A 23,618-nucleotide genomic window follows, 5' to 3' on the forward strand; every position below is an offset into this window, starting at 1 on the left:
AGAACACTCTCCTGCTAATAGTGAGAGCTCCACCAGACATTCTTCTGCAGACATACCCCCTCCATCCCAAGCAGCCTCAGGTCCCCTCTCACAGCACACCTGCATGGACCTTATTAACAGTGCCCTCTGAACCCTCCCCCTGCTCACCAAGCTATTATATGGACCCACCCTTCCATTCCAGTCTGGGCAGTTTTCTCATGGTCTTCAAGCTCTCTCCCACAGCAAACCAGTGTAGATCTTGCAGGCACCATGAATCTCAGCCTGCTTTTTCTTGCAGACCTGCCCTTCCAATAGACCCTTGGCCAGAGTCCATCCAAAGCAGTGCCACAAGCCTGGAATTGTGCAAGTAGCCCTGATGGGGGCCTCTACCACTACAAAGTGACTCCTGCCCCAGGGAGAGATGAAAATATATACACGTACCAGTCCAACTATGGCCCAGCAGTGGGCTGGGGGCAGACATCGGTCTGACTACAGGCCCTACCCACCAACAAAAGCTTCTCAGGGCACAACAGAGGGAAAGCACCCTGCAGTTCAGTGCTACTCCATCTCTGGCAAATGTCTGGTCTGACTCAACTCAAGCCCAAGGTGGCCCTAGACTAGGCCACTAACAACACAGAGACCAAAACCTGCCCACAACAGGCAGAGAGTGCCACTGCAGACAACTGGACTAAAAGCAGTGTGGCTCATGCAACACACATAGAAAACATCCCTAAAACACTGGGTTCTGGTGAACAGGGGACAGTGCACTGCAGGGTACTATAGGACCTCTTTTTCACAAAGCCACAGTTTTCCAGAGTGGGAGACATAGCTGACTTACCTAACACAAAGAAACAGAGTTAGACAAAACAAGGAGACAGAGGAGTGTGTCCCAAATGAAAGAACAGGACAAAATCACAAGAGACCTATGCAAAACAGAGATAAATAATATCCCTGATAAAGAATTTAAAGTAATAGTCATAGGAGCACCTGGGTGGTTCGGTCGGTTAAGTGTCTGACTTTGGCTCAGGTCATGATTTCACAGTTCATGGGTTCCAGCCCTGCATCAGGCTCTCCACTGACAATGACAGCCTGCTTGGAATTCTCTCTCCCTCTCTCTTTGCCCTTCCCCACTCGCACGCTCTTTCTCAAAATAAATAAAGAAAAAAGGAATAATATTTAAAAAATAAGTAAGTAAAGTAATGGTCATAAAGATACTCAGTAGACTTGAGAACAAAGTGAAGGATCTTAGTGAGACCCTCAACAAAGAGATACAAAACATAAAAAAAAAAAAGAACGAATCAGAGATGAACAACTCAATAAGTGAGGTTAAAAATATACTAGAGGGAAGTAAATAGTAGACTAAGGGAAGCAGAACTGATCAGCAACTTGGAGGACACAGTAATGGAAAGCAACCAAGTTGAACAGGAAAAAGAAAAAAAAAATGAAAACAGACTAAGGGAACTCAGTAACACCATCAAACGTAGTAACATTTGCATTATATGAATTCCAGAAGGAAAAGAGAGAGAGAAGGAAGCAGAATATTTATTTGAAAAAATAATAGCTGAAAATTTCCCAGTTCTCGGGAAGGAAACAGAAATCCAGATCCAGGAAGCACAGAGAGCCCCCAACAAAATCAACAAGGAGGTCCACACTAAGACACGTAGTACTTAAAATGGAAAGCAGTAATAAACAGAATTTTAAAAGCAGCAAGAGAAAACAGTTACATAAAAGGGAAATCTCTTAAGGCTATAAGCAGATTTTTCAGCAGAAACTTTGCAGGCAGGAGGGAATGGCAGGATGTATTCAAAGAGCTGGGAAAAACAAACAAACAAACAAACAAACAAACAACCTGCAGCCAAGAATATACTATCCAGCAAGGCTATCATTCAGAATAGAAGAAGAGAAAGTTTCCAGACAACAGAAGTTAAAGGAATTCATGATCACTAAAACAGCTCTATAAGAAATGTTAAAGGAGACTCTGTGGAAATGAAAGACCATAAGGAGAAGTATGAAGAGTAGGAAGCATAAAAGCAATAAAATTAAGCTTATCTATAAATATCAGTCAAGGGGCACCTGGGTGGCTCAGTCCGTTAAGTGTCCTACTTTGGCTCAGGTCATGATCTCATGGCTCATGGGTTTGAGCCCCGCATCGGGCTCTGTGCTGACAGCTCAGAGCCTGGAGCCTGCTTCTGATTCTGTGTCTCCTTTTCTCTCTCTGCCCCTCCCCCACTCACCCTCTGTCTCTCTCTCAAAAATAAACATTAGAAGAAAAAATTTAAAAAAAATTAGTCAAGAGTTTCACAAAAGGATGTACAGTATCACACCATATACCTAAAATGTGGCAGGGGAGAGGAGTAAAAATTTAAAGCTTTTAGAATGTATTCAAACTTGGGGCACCCAGGTGGCTCAGTCCATTGAACGTCCAGCTCTTGATTTCAGCTCAAGTCATGGTCTCGTGGTTCGTGGGTTCGAGCCCCACATCAGGCTCTGCACTGACAGCATGAAGCCTACTTCAGATTCTCTCTCCCTCTTTCTTTGCCCCTCCCCCACTCGCCCCCCCTTTTAAAAATAAATAAAAATTTAAAAATTTTTTTTAAATTTGTTTTAAAAAGAATGGATTCAAACTTCATAAACTTAAGTGACCATCTACTTAATACAGACTGCTGTATGCATATGATGTTATATACAAACCTCATCGTAGCACAAATCAAAAACTGGTAATAGATATATGCAAAAAATAAAGAGAAAGGAATCCAATTATATCACTGATGAAAGCCAGCTAACCGTGAGAGAAGAGAACAAGAAAGAAAGAACTACAATGGCAACCATAAAACAAGAAACAAAGTGCAATAAATACATACCTATCAATTATTTTGAATGTAAGTGGCCTTAACACTCCAATTAAAAAAAAAACACAAAAACAGAGGATGACAGAATGGCTAAAAAAATCAAGACACATCTATATGCTGCCTATAAGAGACTCATTTCACACCTAAGAGACATGCAGATTGAAAGTGAAGGGGTAGAAAAGCATTTATAGTGCAAATGGAAGTGAAAAAAAGCTTAAGTAGCAATACTTATATTGGATAAAACAGATTTTAAAACAAAGACTGTAAGAAGACACAAAGAAGGATACTATATGACCATAAAGGGGACAATCCAACAAGATATAGAAATTGTAAACATTTATGCACCCAACATAGAAGGACCCAAATACATAAAGCAGCTAACAAACATAAAGGAAATAATTGCTAATAATACAATACTAGGAGACTTTGACACTCACTTATATCAATGGATAGATCATTTAAACAGAAAATCAACATAACAGTTGGTTTGGATGATACACTGGACCACACAGCTCTAACAGATCTATTCAGAACATTCCACCCTAAAATAGTAGAATATACATTCAAGGGCACATGGAACATTCTCCAGAATAGATCACTTATTAGGCCACAAAACAAGTCTCAACAAATTAAAAAGTCATACCAAACATCTTTTTTGACCACAACACTATGAAACTAGAAACTAATTACAAGGAAAACTCGGGAAAGAATACACACAGGTTAAATAACATGCTACTAAACAATGAATGGGTTAACCAAGAAATCAGTAAAAAAAAAAAAAAAAAAAAAAAAGTGGAAACAAATGAAAACAAAAACTGAGATGCAGCAAAAGCTGTCCTAAGAGGGAAGTTTATATCAATAGAAACCTACTTCAAAAGCAAGAAAAATCTCAGATACACAACCTAACCTTACATCTAAAGGGGACTAGAAAAAGAAAAACAAACAAAACCCCAAACCAGCAGAAAGAAGAAAATAATAAAGATTAGAGCAGAAAGAAATGAAACAGAAATTACAAAAACAATGTAACAGATCAATGAAACCAGGAACTGATTCTTTGAAAAGTTCAACAAAATTGATAAACCTCTAGCCAGACTCATAAAAAAAAGAACTCAAATAAACAAAAACAGAAATGAAAGAGGAGAAATAACAATCAACACCACAGAAATACAAAGAACTGCAAAAGAATATTATGAAAAATTACATGCCAACAAATTGGACAACCTAGAAGAAATGGATAAATTTCTAGAAACATATTAACATCCTAAACCTGAATCAGGAAGAAAGAGAAAAGTTAAACAGACTGAATCAGTAATCAAAAAACTCACAACAGGGGGGCCTCGGTGGCTTGGTCAGTTAAGTGTCCACCTCTTGATTTTGGCTCAGGTTGTGATCTCATGGTTCATGAATTTGAGTCCTGCATTGAGCTTTGCACTGACAGCATGGAGCCTGCTTTGGATTCTCTCTCTCCCTCTCTCTCTGTCCCTCCCCAGCTCACTCACTCACTCTCAAATAAATAAATAAATAAATAAATAAATAAATAAATAAAGGGGCGCCTGGGTGGCTTAGTCGGTTAGGCGTCTGACTTCAGCTCAGATCATGATATCACAGTCCGTGAGTTCTAGCCCCACATCTGAGCTGTCAGCTCAGAGCCTGCTTCAGATTCTGTGTCTCCCTCTCTCTGCCCCTCCCCTGCTCATGCTCTGTCTCAAAAATAAATAAAAACATTAAAAATAATAATAATAAATAAATAAATAAATAAATATAAATAAACGTATTTAAAAAAACCCTCCCAACAAACAAAAGTCCAGGACCAGATAGCTTCACAAGTGAATTCTATCAAATATTTCAAGAAGAGTTAATAACTATTCTTCTCAAAGTATTCTAAAAGTAGAAGAGGGAGAAAAGCTTCTATGAGGCCAACATTACCCTGACACCAAAACCAGATAAAGACACTATACAAAAAGAAAACTATAGGCCAACATCTATGATGAACATCCAGAAAATATTAGCAAGCCAAATTCAACAGTATATTAAAAAACTCACTGACCAGCATCAAGCGGGATTTATTCCTGGTATGCAAGGGTGGTTCAATATTTGCAAAACAATCACTGTGATACATCACATCAGCAAGAGAAAGCATAAAAACCAGTTAATAATTTCAACAGATGCAGAAGAAACATTTCACAAGGCACAACATCCATTCATGATAAACCCTCAACAAAGTAGGTTTAGAGGGAACATACCTCAACATAATGAAGGCTATATATGATAATCCCACAGCTATGCTCACACTCAATGGTGAAAAACTGAAAGCTTTCTCCCTAACATCAGGAACAAGACAAAGATGTCCACTCTTACTACTTTTATTCAACATAGTACTGGGAGTCCTAGCCACAGCAACCAGACAAGAAAAAGAAATAGAAGGCATTCATATTGGTAAGGAAAAATGAAAACTTTCATTATTTACAGATGACATGATACTATACATAAAACACCCTAAAGACTCCACCAAAAAACTACTTGACGTGATAAATGAATTCAGTAAGGTCACAGGATACAAAATGAATATACACAAATCCACTGCATTTCTATACACTCATAATGAAGTAGCAGAAAGAAATGAAGAAAACAGTCCCATTTACTATTTAACCAAAAATAATAAAATACCTAGGAATAAACCTAACTAAGGAAGTGAAAGACCTGTACACAGAAAACTATAGAACACTGATGAAAGAAACTGAAGAGGACTATAAAACACTGATGAAAAAAACTGAAATGGAAAAATATTCCATGCTCATGAATTGGAAGAACAAATATTGTTGAAATATCCATACTACCAAAGCAATCTACAGATTTAATGCAATCCCTATCAAAATTCCAGCAGCATTATTTTACAGAACTAGAATAATACTAAAATTTGTATGGAACCACAAAAGACCTCCAATAGCCAAAGCAATCTTGAAAAAGAACAAAACTGGAGGTATCACAATCTCGGCTATCAAGATGTACTACAAAGCTATAGTAATCAAAACAGTCTGGTATTGGTCAAAAAACATACACATAAATTAATAGAACAGAATAGAAAACCCAGAAATAAACCCACAATTATGTGGTCAATTAATCTTCAACAAAGGAGGCAAGAATATGCAATAGGAAAGAGACGGTCTCTCCAATAAATGGTGTTGGGAAAACTAGACAGCTACATGCAAAAGAATCAAACTGAACCACTTTCTTGCAACATTCACAGACATAAACTGGAAATGGATTAAAGACCTAATGTGAAACCATGAAAATCGTAGCAGAGAGCACAGGCAATAATTTCTCTGACATCAGCTGCAGCAAAATTTTTCTAAACATGTCACCCGTGCAAGGGAAACAAAAGCAAAAATAAACTGTTGGGACTACCTCAAAATAAAAAGCTTCTGCACAGCAAAGGGAACAATCAACAAAACTAAACAATAAGCTACTGAATGGGAGAAAATATTTGCAAATGTCATATCTGACAAAGGGTTGTTAATATCCAAAATATAAAAGAATTTATATAACTCAACACTTAAAACACAAATAATCCAATTAAAAAATGGGCATAAGACATGGACAGACATTTCTCCAAAGAAGACATACAGATGGCCAACAGACACATGAAAAGATGCTCAACATCACTCATCATCAGGGAAATGTAAATCAAAACCACAATGAGATATCACTTCACACCTGTCAGAATGGCTAAAATTAACAACTCAGGCAACAACAGATGTTGGCGAGGATGGGGAAAAAGAGAATCTCTTTTGCACTGCTGGTGTGAATGCAAACTGGTGTAGCCACTCTGGAAAACAGTATGGAGGTTACTCAAAAAATTAAAAATACAACTCCCATATGACCCAGCAATTGCACTACTAGGTATTTACCCAAGAGATACAGGTATGCTGTTTCAAAGAGGCACATGCACCCCAATGTTTATAGCAGCACTATTAACAATAGCCAAAGCATGAAAAGAGCCCAAATGTCTGTCATCTGATGAATGGATAAAGAAGATGTGGTATATATATACAATGGAGTATTACTCGGCAATCCAAAAGAATGAAATCTTGCCATTTGCAACAATGTGGATGGAACTACAGTGTATAATGCTAAGCGAAATAAGTCAGACAAAGACAAGTATCATATGACTTCACTGATATGTGGGATTTAAGATACAAAACAGATGAACATAAGGGAAGGGAAGCAAAAATAATATAAAAACAGGGAGGGGGGACAAAACATAAGAGACTCTTAAATACAGAGAACAATCTGAGGGTTGCTGGAGTGGCTGTGGGGGGATGGGCTAAATGGGTAAGGGACATTAAGGAAGACACTTGTGGGGATGAGCACTTGGTGTTATACAAAGGGGATGAATCACTGGAATCTACTCCTGAAATCATTACTGCACTTTATGCTAACTAACTTGGATGTAATTTAAAAACAAACAAAAAAATGGACAAGAACAAATTATTTACAAGGATGTGAGGAAATTATAACTCTCATACATTGCAAATGGAATTGTAAAATGTATGGTCACTTTGGAAAATAGTTTGGCAATTCCTCAAATGTTAAACTAAAGTTATCACATGACTTAGTAATTCCATATGTAGAATATACCCAAGAGAAATTTAAATGTTGGTATAAAAACTTGTATACAAATGCTCATAGCAGCATTAGTCATTATAGCCAAAAAATACAAACAACCAAATATCCTTCAGCTGATAAATATATGAAGTGTGGTTATATCCAAACAATGGAATATTATTCGGGCATGAAAAAGAATAAAGTGCTGATAACTGAAAACATTATGTTAAGTCAAACAAGCCAGATACAAAAGGCCCATATTGTATTATCCAATTTATATAAAATATCTAGATATGAAATATCTAGGCAAATTCACACACAGAAAGTAGGTTAGTAGTTGCCAGGGGCATTAGGGAAAGGGAATGAGGAGTGAATACTAAAACTTTTTGAAGTGATGAAAATGTTCTTGCAATTAGATAGTGGTGATGGTTGCATAACCACGTGCATATAATAAAACTAGGGTAAATTTTATGGTATGTGAATTATATCTCAATAGAAAAGAGAAAAAATACATTAAAAAAAAAAATAGGGGCGCCGGCGGGGCTCAGTCAGTTGAGTGTCTGACTTCAGCTCAGGTCCTGATCTCACCACTCGTGGGTTTGAGCCCCCATCAGGCTCTGTGCTGACAGCGCAGAGCCTGGAGCCTGCTTTGGATTCTGTGTCTCCCTCTCTCTGCCCCTCCCCTGCTCGTGCTCTCTCAGAAATAAATACATGTTTTAAAAAAATTTTTTAAAAATAAAAGAAAGAAAGAAAAAAAAACTACGGCTGGTCACCTGACAGGCTTAGGAATGAAAAAAAAACTTGTAGTGTGCTTAATAAATATTGTTACATATTGTTCATTCCCCTATAAAATTATACTTAACAATAAGAGTTTTTAATTTATTGTTAAGCTATACTTAATTTTATTGTTAAGTTATACTTAACAATAAGAGTTTTTAATTTAATTTTGTAAACAATTTTGGAAATCACAGATATTCATAATTTTTGCCATTGATTAAGACCACTTTGCATGATCTCAGCTTGCATAGTCACTTTTTTGGTCCCAAATTATCCTGCAATACCTGTAGAGTACCTGCACAGTGTTAGGAAATCTCATCTAAAGCATCGTTTGAAAAAGTGTAAAGAAATAATGTGATAGCATATAGTTTAAGGATAATGTGATTACCTACCTGTAACTCCTCTGCTGTGGAAACATCTAGTCCTGTTAGATCTTGTATTCTCATATTAATCCGAGACACCACAGGGTTTTCATAGCCAGAGAGCCAGGCACTAACAAGAAGAAAATATTAGTTTTACTTATAATGTTTCAATAAGTAAAGACTAAGAGCCATCATTTTAAAAGCCATAATATATGGGATAATAAGCCTTTACCTATAGGCATTTAGTTGGCTTGTTTGATGTGATTTTTACTAAAGAATGTTGTAATTTTTTTTTTTTAATGCTACATGTTAGGGATGCCTGGGTGGCTCAGTCAGTGAAGCATCCGACTCTTGGTTTTGGCTCAGGTCATGGTCTCATGTTTGTGGGATCAAGCCCCATGTTGGGCTCTGCACTGACAGCACGGAGCCTGCTTGGGATTCTCTTCCCCTCCCCCCGCCTCAAAATAAATAAATAAACCTTTAAAAATGCTATATTTCACAGTTAAAGGTTGGAAAAGAAAAAACTAATCTCATTTATTATAGAGTTTTCTTTGAAAACAGTTGGATTAATGTAAGAAGGCTATACAGAGCTGTCTACATTCAGAATTTTTAAAAATTCTGAAAAAATACATACCAAACTGAAAACATTTTTTCTTCCCAGATAAGGTATAGGAACTGACTGAGGTGGAGGTCATAGGGTTTTTAGCCTGATATATATAATGTAAATATTTTACGAGAAAAAAATTCATTTTTTTTTAAGTTTATTTTTGAGAGAGACACACAGAGTTAGCAGGGGTGAGGCAGAGAGAGAGAGAGAGAGAGAGAGAGAGAGAGAAAGAGAGAGAAAGAGAGAGAGAGAGAGAGAGAGGGGATCGCAAGCAGGCTCCACATTGTCAGTGCAGAGCCCTACATAGGGCTCAAACTCACAAACCAGGAGATCATGACCTGAGCTGAAATCAAGAGTCGGCCACTTAACTGATTGAGCCACCCAGGCGTCCCTCATTTTTTAAATTCATTATATTACTTCTTTATATTACTTGCATAAATAACAGTAAGTTTTGGGGTGCCTGGGTGGCTCAGTCAGTTAAGCCTCTGACTTCAGCTCAGGTCACAATCTCACAGTTCACGGTTCGAGCCCCGCATTGGGCTCTGTGCTGACAGCTCAGAGCCTGGAGCCTGCTCTGGATTCTGTGCCTCCCTCTCTTTCTGCCCCTCCCTTGCTCACACTGTCTCTCTGAAAAATAAACATTAAAAAAATTAAAAATAAATAAGTTTTTTAAAGGTATCCAAACACACCCAGTAAGATGACTATAATAAAAAGAGATAGATGGACAATAACAGGTGATGGTGAGAATGTAAAGAAATCAGAACCCTCATACATTGCTGGTAGGAATGTAAAATGGTACAACCACTTTAGAAAACAGTTTGGCAGTTCCTCAAATTGTTAAACATACAGTTACCACATGACCCAGCAATTCCACTCCCAGGTACATATCCAAGAGAAATTAAAACATATGTTCATACAAAAACTTGTACATAAAGATTCATGGCAGCATTATTAATAATGACCAAAATGGAAATAATCCAAATATTCATCAACTGATGAGTGGATACATAAATGTGATCTATCCATATGCTCAATTATTGTGCCATGAAAAGGAATGAAGGACTGGTAACATGCCACAACATGGTTGAACCTTGAAAACAGTATGTTAAGCAAGATACACAAGGCCACATATTATGATTCCATTTATATGAAATATCCGAATGAGCAAATCAACAGATACAGAAAGTAGATCAGTGGTTTTCCAGGGGAGGGAGGATGTTCCCATTCAGAGTGCCTGCTAGTAAGTACAGGCTTTCTTTCTGAGGTGATGGAAATGTTTGGAAATTAGATAATGGTGATGGTTGCACAAATAAAAAACTAAAAACCACTGAATTATACACTTATTTAAAGGAGTGAATTTTATGGTATGGGAACTATAGCTAAATAAAAAAAGGTACTCCCAAATTAAACTATCTCCTTTATATATGCTTTTTCCTGGTCTATCAGCCTTTTTCCTTTACTTCTCTCATCAATCTCTCACTCCATATTTCATCAACATTGTTGCTAAATCCCTAAATTAAATTGGCAAAAATACTATCCTTAATGAAATTTTTTCTCTAAGCTTACGCCTGTGTCACCAAACCCTACTGAATAAAGTCATGAAATAGGGCAAATATGTATTCCCTGAAAATTCCTGAACACCAACTTCAAATGGGCCCTTACTCTTCCTCCTTTTTTCTACTCTGAATCCCAACCCACCCAATTTCCCTTCTCTCAGTACATATCTCCTACCTAAGAGAAAAAAGAAACCATACAATCTACATACATTTGCATCTATCTGTTCCTTTTAGTTCATCTAGTTCCTCCCTTCCAGTTCCAAAGAGATTTCTCTCCATTTTAAGGTTAATTCCCTGTCTTAAATTCTATTATTTTCTGACATTTTAGGAAGCATAATTCATTGATTAGACCTTTTCTCTCTTAAATGATCAACTTTTTCTTCTCAATTCCTCCCACAGCTTTTAACTGGGCTTATGTCTTTTCCATAAAAAAATAGATAAAGTTCCTTCCTTTAACTCTCTGTCTTGCTCCAGCTACCAGTCTCTTTCTCCTCCCTCTTTAAGTCACCTTTTTCCACAGACTTTTTTTTTTTTTTAAGATTCTACTTCGAAGTAATCTCTACACCCAATATGGGGTTTCAAGCTCACAACCCTTAGATAAAGAGTTGCATGCTCTACCACTGAGCCAGCCAAGCACCCAACTCTTCATTTCTTAATCCATTCCAACCTTGCCTCAGTCCCTATCACTCCACCAAAACTGCTCTGGCTAATATCACCCATAACTACTGTGCTACTAAATCCAAAAAAATGTTTCCAATTTTCATCGTATTTGCCCTTCTAGTAACAGCTGTATGTTCATCCTTGAAACTCCTCCTCACTCACTCATTCTTCAGGATTCCTTCAGTCTCTCTGGTTGCTCGGTCTTAGTCTCCCTTAGAACTTCTACTACTATATTCGGTCTCTCTTCAGGTACCCCAGCATCACTTCTTCAAGAACATGTTCCAGCAAGCCCCAAGGCTAGTGCACATGCTCTTCTCTCTGCCACAAATATTTTTCTTTTTCATTTTGTAAAGATAAGGCTTTGGATTATCAATTTAGTCATCTCTTCTTCAGAGAAGCTTTCCTTCACTCCTTCCTGTCAAACTGCTTATTTTTTATTTTAGTAAGAGGAATAGGACAAAAAAGGACAAAGAAGGTTTTTTTTGTGTTTTTTTTGTTTTTTTACTAATCACAACATTAAATTGACATGACATGCTATAAGAACTGAACCAGGATAAGTAATACTGTTATAAAATTTACATTTCTCATACCCATTTCAAAAGAAAATATATAGAATTCTTCTTGATCTGACAGATTGATTTCAGTAAGTTCATTTTAAAAATAGTAAATAATAATAATATACTTTCTCAAACTGTGCTAAGATACTGTCAGAAAGGCAGCTATAAAATCTAGAATGATCACAATTGACAGGATTAGGACTGTTTTTTGAAACATTAAGAACCACATCTCTTTTTTAGCTATTACATTAATGTACCTTTTTCACTGATAATCATGAAATGAAATCCCACAATGGGATCCCACAATGATTAGCTGTGGATCACTGTGGATCCCACAATGATTAGCAAGTTTCTTCTTAAGTAACATACACTCTCGTGTTTAAGACTAAAGTGAGTTTTCTAATTTTGCCCTCTAGTGGAGCACAGGCAACTATCTTTGTCTTTTGTATATAGGTAAGCACATATTGAGAAATGTAGCTGTTGTAATCTTCTAAATTTTATTCTCTCACAATTAAACACGGGCAATCTTTTATTTTTAAAAATAAGACTTTGAGAGTCCCCTGGGTGGCTCAGTTGGCTGAGCGTACAACTTTGGCTCAGGTCATCATCTAGTGGTTCATGAGTTTGAGCCCCATGCCTGGCTCTGTGCTGACGGTTCAGAGCCTGGAGCCTGCTTTGGATTCTGTGTCTCCCTCTCTCTGCCCCTCTCTCGCTCACACTGTCTCTCTCTTTCTCTCTCTCTCAAAACTACATAAACATTTAAAAAAATTTTTTTAAATATATGACTTTAAAACACTTTCAGATTTTAAAATAGCAAAGCTTCTAAAACATTGCTCAAAACTGGCTCTCCATTTTGGTATATGACCTGATACATGACACATTTGTTCTGTTAGTTTTTTCTATTGACTATACTTTATCCTCAGTAGTGGTTAGTGTTATAGTTTCAAGCAATTTACATATAATAGATTTAAAAATGTTTCATTTCACTGAATGGAGAGTTTTATCACTCATGTATCTGTAGAAGGTAATTTGAGCACATACATATTTGCACATGTGTATATATGTATTTTTAAAGTAAGCTACTTTTACCATTAAAATAAAATGAGACTACAGGGACAAACTATGAGAAACAGTTTGTCTTCCTTAGAAATCTTTTCCTAGATTGAAGAAGACAAACAATTTGCTGAATGATTTGATGAGGCTATAGGCTTTTCATCATTTCTTAACCCCACTTAGCCATGTCTCACCCCCACAGCTACATGCAAGTCTACTTCCTCAGCAGCACTAGCCTCCACAGTAACATGTCAAAAACAGGTTGTTGTTGACTGAGCATTCAATGCTACTTGCAGTCTTTCAATAACTCTCACTCTCCACTTTCTGCCCAACCTTGGCATCAAAGTAACTATCAACAGGCTCAAGAATATCTTCCTCTGTAAAATGTACTAGTCATAATTTCTATGTCTCTATGCTCTCTGAAGAATATACACCTTCATTCCAGCTTCTCTCCATTTCCTAACTGCTGGAACTACATCCTCAAAGAATGCTGCTTTCATTCTCCCAGCTGTTAAATGCTGCCTTCTACATGAAGACGTGCACTTGTCAGTACCATGGTCTTTCCATGCAGAGACATCTGCCAGCACACATTATCTACCACAGCCTGGGTCATCTACTGCAGATCATCCACCCCATTCCCAGATGTTGCAGAGGTCAAAAACACCTCATCCTGATAGGAATCCTCTTCAGCCTGTTACCTCAAAAGACTGAGGTCCTCTGGCACTCTTCTTCTTTCCAAGAATTAATAAGTATTTTTGTCTGCAGGTAACTTAACATTTTCTTTGATGTAAGGAAATAAAATGCTCTTCACAAAAGCAATCAAGGTTGTGGTACTTTTGATATATAACAGCACCACACTGATTTTGGTGGGCACCTGCCAGATGCTACTATGGGAATCACCCTTGGTTGACAGGGTGGAGGGTAGTGGCAGCTGTACCCCCCCAAAATCATTAATCTCGAGCTAGCAACTGCCTGCAGCTAAAGTACATCAGGGGGAGGCTACTTCCATGCACCTGGAAGTGGAGAAGGCAGCTGCCCCTAATGTTTTTATAGTACCATATATTCTTACTTTGTATAATTTATCACAGTAATTATATATTAATTTGTTGTTTAAGATGTCTTCTTTCAACTACTAGTCCTAAATACATATAAAGTCTGCCTGGTTTTGCTCCCTACTATATCTGCAGAACCTATTACAGTGTCTGGCACATAGCAGATCTCAATTTATTTCTGCTGAATGAATAAATGAATCCTGGAGATTTCTCAGAACTAATCCAAGACTGGCACCTGGGTGGCTCAGTCGGTTGAGCGTCCAACTTCAGCTCAGGTCATGATCTCACAGTCCATGAGTTCAAGCCCTGCATCAGGCTCTGTGCTAACAGCTCAGAGCCTGGAGCCTGCTTCAGATTCTGTGTCTCCCTCTCTCTCTGCCCCTCCCCTGCTCATGCTCTGTCTCTCTCTGTCTCAAAAATAAATAAAAACATTAAAAAAAAGAACCAATCCAAGATTTATTCAATATTACCATAATTATTTGTCTCGTGATCTCTTACAAATTTATAGGGACTGGCTGAGTAGAATTCCTCAGCAGAGCAGGAAAAGGAAGGATCCAAGAATTTTATTATTATAAAGGGTATAGCTGATACATATATTAAGAACTTATTTCTCCCAATTCTGACTGAGTTGCTAGGAGAACCAGGAACTAATCTGGTATGTTGGTGTAGCTACCGTTTTGGCTGGCAACAATTTGACAGATTTTTGAACTTTATAAGCAACAAACTACTGACTTGATTTTTATAGCTAACTGCAACACAAGATTGGTAAATATTCTCTTAAAATTTTAAACTAAATGCATCCTGATAATTGTTCCTGTCCCATCCTATCACCCACAGAGAACCTGTCTCCTACTTCTATTACCTGCAACTTCCGTCCCTGCAACCACAAGCATCTATTCTTACCTTTTCTCTTATATTCTGGTAGAAGTATTGTCCTTCAGCCTTACAAAGGCTGGATCTTTTATCTATGTTTTTGAACCTACCCTTTCTAACTCCACAGGCCTCATTCTATCAATCACTGCCTCTTTATCTTTAATCTTTTCTTTGACAATGCTTACTCTTCAGCCTGAAGTCTCCTGCTACCAAGAACGCCTTCACTCTTGCTATTCTAGCAAATTACCATTCCAAACTTTCACTTTACACTTTTAAAATTATAAAAGCAAGAAATGGTTGTTATATTCAACAAATAGTCCAAGGACACTGGATAACCACATGTGAAAGAAAGAAATTGGACTCCCTACTTCCCTACGGGGTGTGTGTGTGTGTGTGTGTGTGTGTGTGTGTGTATGACTCCTCAAAAGGGATTAAAGACCTAAATGTAGAAGTAAAATTATAAAACTCTTAGAAAAAAAAATACAAGTGTAAATCTTTGTGACCTTGTATTAGACACTGGTTTAGCTATGACATCAGAAGAACAAGTAATAACAGGGGAGCCTGGGTGGCTCAATCAGTTAAGCATCCAACTCTTGATTTCAGCTCAGGTCATGATCTCACAGTCATGGGATCAAGCCCCACACGCTCTGTGCTGAATGTGGGGCCTCCCTGGGATTTTCTCTCTCCCTCTCTCTCTCCCCTCTCTCTCAAAAAAGAACTATAAGCAACAACAAAACAATAGGTAAACTGGATAGCATCAAAATAAAAAAAATTTTGTGCTTCATTGGACACCATCAATAAGGTTAAAAGACAACTCACAGAATGGAAGAAAATTTCTGCAAATCAAAAGTCTGATAAGGACTTGAATCTATAATCTATAAAGAACTATTACCACTAAATAAAAGACAAATAACTCAATACCAAAATGTGCAATGGATCTGAATGGACAGTCTCCAAAGAAAATGTACAAATGGCCAATAAGCAGCCAATAAAGAGATGCTCAACATCATCAGCCACTGGGAAATCCAAATCAAAACCACAATGAGATAGCACATCACACCCACTAGGAGGGCCATAACCATCAAAAAGATAATAACAAGCGTTGGTGAGGATGTGAAGAAACTGGAATGCCCCATACATTGCTGGTTGGATTGTAAAATGGTGCTGCCACTTTGGAAAAGTTTGGCAGTTCCTCAAATGGTTAAATATAGAGATACCATATGACCTAGCAATTTTACTCCTAAGTCTATACCCAAGAGAAATTTAAACTTACATTCACATAAAAACTTGTACATGAATTTTCAGAGCAGCAATATCCATATTAGCCAAAAAGTAGAAACAACGCCACTATCAATGGATGAATAAAATAGATAAAATGTGGTATATCCATACAATGGGATATTGCTCAGCCATGAAAAGGAATGAAATGCAGATACATACATCAACATGAATGAACCTTACAAACATGGTAAGTGAAAGAAGCCAGATACAAAAGGCCCCATATTATATGATTTTATTCCAGAACAGGCAAATCCATAAAAACAGAAAGTAGATTCGTGGTCACCTAGGACTGGGCTTAGAGGGGGGTGAATTGATGATTGAGTAGTTACTGCTAAGGAGTACAGAATTTCTCTTTCAGGTAATGAAAATGTTCTAAAATTGATTATGGCGATGGAGGCACAACTCTCTGAATATACTAAAAGCCACTGAATTGTACACTTTCAATGGATGAACTGTATGGTATGTATATATCTCAATAAAGCTACTTAAAAAAAGAAATACTTGGGGCGCCTGGGTGGCTCAGTCAGTTGAATGTCTTACTTTGGTTCAGGACATGATCTCACGGCTTGTGAGTTCGAGCCCTGCGTCGGGCTCTATGCTGATAGCTCAGAACCTGGAGCCTGCCTTCCAGATTCTGTCTCCATCTCTCTCTCTCTGCCCCTCTCCTGTTCATGCACTGTCTGTCTGTCTCTCTCAAATATAAACAAACATAAAAAAAAGAAATACTGGGGCGCCTGGGTGGCGCAGTCGGTTAAGCGTCCGACTTCAGCCAGGTCACGATCTTGCAGTCCGTGAGTTCTAGCCCCGCGTCGGGCTCTGGGCTGGCTCAGAGCCTGGAGCCTGCTTCCAATTCTGTGTCTCCCTCTCTCTCTGCCCCTCCCCCGTTCATGCTCTGTCTCTCTCTGTCCCAAAAATAAATAAAAAACGTTGAAAAAAAATTTAAAAAAAAAGAAATACTTATAAAAATTTCAAACAAAAGTATATGAAGTTCCTTTCCTAGTCCCATTCCTCACAGGTAAACACTACTAATAAATAGCTATATATCCTCAACATTTCCCCCTGTATATAAACAAATGTACAGAGAGAATTTTTTAAAAACTAGGAATCTACCAACCCTCCCATCTCCCGTATCAATATACACATATACTTCCCCCTGCCACCGAAAATACTTCTGACATCTTTCCAAGTCAGTACATATAGCACAACCTCAGTTTAAAAAAAAAAAAAAAAATATATATATATATATATATATATATGGTGGTTTAAAAAATACATAAGATTTACCATTTTACCCATTTTTAAGTGTGTAATTCAGTGGTGTTAAATACATTCACTAAGTTGTGCAACCATCATCACTATTTCCAGAACTTTCTCATCATCCCAACTGAAACTCTGTACCCATTAAACAATAATTTGCCATTTCCCTCTCCTCCCAGGCCCTGGTAACCTCTAATCCACTTTCTGTCTGTATGAATTTTTCTATTCTAGGTACTTACTGTAAGTAAAATCACATATTTGTCCTTTTGTGTGTTATTTCACTTACTTGTTTTCATTTATTCATTCTCAAGATTCATCCATGTTGTTGCATGTATTGGAATTTCATTCTTTTTGAATAATATTCTATCATATGAATATATAACATTTATCTATTCATCCATGAATGAACACCTGGGTTGCTTACAACTTTTGGCTATTGTGAATAATGCTGTTATGAACACGGGTATACAAGTAAATGTTTGAGTCCCTCCTTTCAATTCTTTTGGGTATATACCTAGCAGTGGAATTTCTGGTTCATATAGTAATCCTATGTTTAACTTTTTGAGGAAATACCAGACTCTTCCATAGTAACTATATCATTTTACATTCCCATTCCACAGTGCTTTTAACTACTGCCTTTCTTTTTAAAATAAACCATCTTTACTTCCAAAATGACCATGAAGGTCTGTCAATAAAGCACTGGTTAAATAAGATTATTTCTACTTTTTCTCTATTACAAACAATACTATAATGAAAATTTTTGTATATCTTTGCATACTTGTGCGAATATCTCCGTAGGTTAAACTCCTACATGTGGAACTGCTAGATGACTTTCACATTTTGATAAATGATGTCATACTGTTCTCCAAAAAAGTGATTTATACTCCTAACGTATGCTATGAGTGCCCATTTCAGAAAATCCTTGCCAGAATCAATCTTTTTAATTTTTGCTAATCCTAGAAGGAAAATATTTTAATTGTTTAGATTTTTAAAAAAATTTAAATTGCACTTGTTATACTATAAATGATATGAACAGAAGGTCTGAGGCTTAGCAGTTAAAGTCATTAATGACTGATTACAGGTTAAAAAAAATAAACTGTTGGGGCACTTGGGTGGCTTGGTTGATGTGTCCAACCTTTGCTTTCAGCTCAGGTCATGATCTCACAGTTCTTGAGTTTGAGCCCAGCGTCAGGCTCTGTGCTGGCAGTGTGGAGCCTGCTTGGGATTCTCCCTCTCTCCCTCTCTCTCTGTCCCTCCTGCATGCTCTCTCAGATAAACATAAAAAAAATAAACTGTTATCTTAATTGTGGTTCTCTTATAGTCACTAGAGTGGAAAATAAATTCTACTTATGCATGTTATTTCACTTAATTTGACTTTCATATGAAAACCTCTCCAAAACATAATAGGATTTTCTTTAGCTGGAGAACTCTATACATTTAAAACATCTTCTTCATCTGGACCCCAACTGCTAATCTGTCTTCAGCAACATTATTATAGACCTATCATCTACTCTAAGAAATTAGCCCTGAATTTAGATTGTTGTAACACCGCCAAAAAATTCAGTATCAGACGATGATACTATATTATATATTAACTGTCTATTCCTTAGAATCTGGAAGTCATTCCTGGACTAAATGAAATCAAAAGAAATCAAGGCTCTCTCTTCTAAGTACTCAGTGTTTTTCAACAGAGTTAGAACATAAAGTTACAGTATTTGCTGTAACAGGATAAATCATTTGAAGAACATTGCTTTATTGTTTGTACAAGTGTAATTGAAATTGTTGGGAGGCTCAGTCTGTTAAGTGTCCAACTCCAGCTCAGGTCATGATCTCCCCGTTCATGGGTTCAAGCCTCACATTGAGCTTTCAGATCCACTGTCTCCCTCTCTCTCTGCCCTTCCCCTGCTTACATGCTCTCTCTCTCTCTCTCTCAAAAATAAACAAACATTAAAAAAAGAAAAGAAAATTTCAACTAAGTTATACAGTGTTTTTTCCGTACAACACAATTTAGTGCCATGAGAAAACCCTATCTCTTTCTCCAGATAATTTTATATGTTTCTTTTTTCTGTTACTAATTAGATAACACAAACTATATTCCTTTTGGTCTTAATCACAGGAACCCAAGAGCTAAGTTGTATATTCAGAGTAATGTTTCAACATTTTTTCCTTTCTAATGAATTTTTTTTATTAAGAAGTGTTTGTTATTCTTCTAATATATGCTATTTTACAATGTCACTGGAATGCTCTATTTGATTAAGGAACAACATTCTCATACTGCATTACTATATTTCTAATACATTAATAAGGACCTCATGTTCAGTAAATAGAAAAATTCATTTTGGAGGTTTTGGAGAATGTTACAAAGTTCCAAAGGAAAATGTGAGTGGTATAATTTGAATAGTATCATTACCTTCTTCTAACTCAACACATGTGAAAATTTACATTTTACAAATAGCTAATATAAAACCACTATGTGATTTTTTGCAAAAACAAGAATTATTAAAAGTTTTGCTCTTGGGGCACCTGGGTGGCTTTGTCAGTTAAGCAGCTGACTTTGGCTCAGGTCATGATCCCCCAGGTCGTGAGTTCCACCCCTGGTTCAGATCCTCTCTCCCCCTCTTGTTGGCCCCTCCCCCATTGGCTGTCTCTCAAAAATAAACACTAAAAAAAAAAAAAAATACTTGTCTTTAAAAAAAAAAGTTTTGCTCTCTGTAAGCGCTTGATGGTTAACAAAGAAATGCTGATCACCTAGACTGGAAATTTATCCCAGCCCTTTGGTTTTTAGTGGGACAATTATGAAATAACACTATAGATCTGTCCATTTCAGTTATTTTAATCTGAGAACCACTGTTCAACCCAAAAGAGAGTAATGTCATTGTTAAAAGGGACTCCAATTTTAAAAATATCTGAAATTATTCAAATATATTTGTATTTGCTTCTATAGTATATTAATATGCTTTTATATTGTATTTGTTCCTTATTTATATTAAATCTCAAGCATAAGAAAATGTCATTATTGTAGGAAATCTGTACTTGAGAGTAAGAAAATGAAAACTACTTCCAAAAATAACCCACCAGAATCAAAGAAGCTTTTTCTACTACACTAAGTGGATTGTTTATTTGCAAATCTCTTTATATTATTTTAACTGGACTTAATGAACTCACATAACTAAACTGCCTTTTCAGTAACTCAATGTTTACCTTTTCAAAACTAAAATTCCATTTCTCTGATTCAGCCAAAATTATTAGCATTTCCATTAATAAGCTGTAGTAAATTTTTAGTTTGGGATTTTTTTTTTTTTTTAATATCGCAAAGGATAATATAGGAAAGGACAGAGATGCCTTACCAAAAGTTCAGAAAGTCAATAAAATAAATAAACAGTAATGGATTTCCACAGATACTTTACCCAAATAAAATTCTATTTGCTAGGATGCTGGAACAGATTTTCCTTCCTCAGAAGATGATGTAATCACTGAGAAATTTCTCAAAATACAGATATTTGAGATTCCTTTCTGACCCATTCAAAATACAGATGTTCCCACAGCAAAAGGAACCACATTAACTGACATCAGTACACATAAATACTTCTACTTTGCATTTGAGATGCCTTTTTCAGAGGTATAATGTATGAAGGAAATATAAAACATTTATTTCACTTGTAGGCATCTTCAAAATTCAGATTTTTACATTGATGGGTAGAAAACGTCTCAGCATAGCTAATGAATTCCTAAAATAACAAAAACTTTTTATTTGTTAAATATGAAAAGTATAGGATATTTTATGGAGCCAATTCTTTAACAGTTACGGCCTCTCTCAACATATATATTTTATTTTTAAAAGATTTGCTGAACAATTTTCCTTGGGTAAATATAAATATCACTATGCTGTGGAATTCTATTGTTACTAGGTAATTTTGAACACAAACACACTCTCTGCACACTTTGCTGCGATTAGGTGAATTTATTCTGGTATTAGTCTTCTAAAACTTCTAATGCTGCTGGCTAAATGACTTCTATTGCCTTATATAATATAAAGTATGGTTGTATCTTTCTAAAAAAAAATCCAATAAAATTCTTCTCAGAGCTATAAAATTAGAATACTAAAAAAATAAGCTCAAAATGTTTAGAAATATTTAGTTCTTAAGGAAAAAGAAGTTTCCAAGAATAATTTATTTTGCCTTATTGGTAAGGGTCCAATGACTCTGTGGGCTGGCTATTTCTTCAAAAGGTCCATTGTATATATAAAAAATTTCCAAAAAGGACTTCCAAAGAACTAAGTTCATGAAAATTTTATTTTATGTGCTTCCTAAAAGCATCCAAATCTGGAGAAGTTAGATAAAAGCCTTATGACAGTAAAAATGCCTAAAACCATATAATAAAAATAATCTTTGATAAAATATTATTTTTAATGGGTTAATTTTTTTCTTTTACCCCCACAAATAAAGGGTTTATTTTTTAACACATGCATAACATTCTGTAATAGAATGGAAAAATAGCTGAAGTTTAACTTGAAATTTAGAGTTAATTACAATGCACAGAAGCATAAATCATGTATCAAAACATTATCCAAATTAGTTTCTGCAAATCCTTACCATTTATTCATCTCCCTGACATATCACAGAGATTAAATTTTCTCCATGACTTCTACCTGGGGCAGGGGGGGGGCAGGCAGTATAGGGCAGACAGTGAGGAAACCAGGAAATGTGTGTGAGGATGTTAAAGGTTATTACCATATAAAGGACATAGAGCTTTGCCCAAAAAAGAGTAGGGAAACAATGCATTCTGACAGCCTTCATAGTACTTTTGCTATGACTTACAGCAATAATATTCAAAATTTTTTTTCCTCTTGAACTGCATTTTCATTCTATTTTTATACTAGAATAGTGGCTTTCAACATGTGTGGAGAGGTGAAGTCTTTGGGGTGGGAGATGGATTTTACCTACCAAGGGATATTTGGCAATGTCTGGAAACATTTTTGACTGTCACAACTGGGAGGAAGGGTGTTACTGGCATCTAGTGGATGCCAGAGATGCAGCTAAGCTTGTACAAAGCTTAGGGCAACCACCACCAACAAAGAATTATCTGATCTGAAACATCAATAATGCTGAGGTTGAGAAGCCTTGTCCTAGAGATATACATTTCTATTCCTAGAAGTTTTTTATTACATTATACTTCTCTACAACAAAAATACATTTATAAATTGATATAATAAGATAGAAGGAGCTTATTTCGTTATTTTCAATTAGGTATTGTAACCGTGGATAAATATTACTTATTTCTAGAATGAGACCAAACTTAATATATTTCTATTTTCATGAGAGCTGAGAAAACTCCTTTGTAAATAAATAGATGGAAAAGGAGTTCTGTTGGAATAATGTCACTTATTCTGCAGATTCCTTCTAAGTTATACACATTAGTTACACAGTAATCTATTGTTAAAATTATTTCAGTGGTCTTTCAGCTAATAACTTAAGTAAATTCTCTTTAAACATTGGTAAAAGCAAAGAATTTGAAACCAACTGACTTAAAAAGATTTGTTATGGAATCCTTCAAGGCATGCCCTTTCTCAATACCTATAGCTATTCTGGTGACTTAGAGATTTTTAAATCTTTGCTTTTACTGCAGAAGCCAAATTGGGCCTTGTTTCTATGATGGTTCTTTGGGAACTTCTCTTACTTCAATATAGGAATTCAATTTCAGGGGGAGTTTGGGGAGTCTCAGCAGGCATTTTGAAATCTAGTAAGTTAGTTCTAGAAAATCTCTGTTAACTGTCCCATAACCATGTCTGTTTATTAGTCTATCATGAAAATTCAGGCATAGTTGTCATGCTTAAAGCCTAGGTCTTAGAAACCATATCATGGGTTTTATTAAAATAGATTCTCAAGAAAGAAAATAGTCCAAATAAGACTAAAATTCTCTCCATTACTCCCTTACCTCTTAGATACTCTGTACTGTGCTGTGGTCAATTTTCCAGTCTCAGGGTCATGTACTGTAGCTCGGCTCAGCTACAAAAAAAGAGAAAGGACAAGGACTTACTAACGTAGCAGGCAATTTTGGGCTTTTGTTTGTTTTGTTTTGCCAAGCCACAGGTGATTGGAAGAGTTCAGATTGGTCTGGATGGTAGGTAATGGTTTCAAATCAGCAAAAACA

The 23,618-nt window shown here is 36.3% G+C and overlaps 1 protein-coding gene and 1 pseudogene across 2 annotated transcripts in view; both read right to left on the reverse strand.

Annotated features, from left to right (window-relative positions):
* P4HA1 (prolyl 4-hydroxylase subunit alpha 1) overlaps positions 1-23,618 on the reverse strand; it is an 88,473-nt gene that overhangs the window by 13,247 nt on the left and 51,608 nt on the right. Inside the window, exons 9-10 of one of the 2 annotated variants that reach the window (XM_043596609.1) lie at positions 23,403-23,473; positions 8,603-8,702 (exon numbers count right to left, since the gene is read on the reverse strand). In XM_043596609.1, coding sequence (XP_043452544.1) covers positions 8,603-8,702; positions 23,403-23,473 — 171 coding nt within the window. The remainder of the gene's footprint in view (positions 1-8,602; positions 8,703-23,402; positions 23,474-23,618) is intronic. The other variant, XM_043596608.1, reaches the window with a different exon arrangement.
* LOC122492880 lies at positions 12,673-14,299 on the reverse strand (annotated as a pseudogene).

Source organism: Prionailurus bengalensis, chromosome D2 (assembly GCF_016509475.1).
Source record: "Prionailurus bengalensis isolate Pbe53 chromosome D2, Fcat_Pben_1.1_paternal_pri, whole genome shotgun sequence".
NCBI lineage: Eukaryota > Metazoa > Chordata > Mammalia > Carnivora > Felidae > Prionailurus > Prionailurus bengalensis.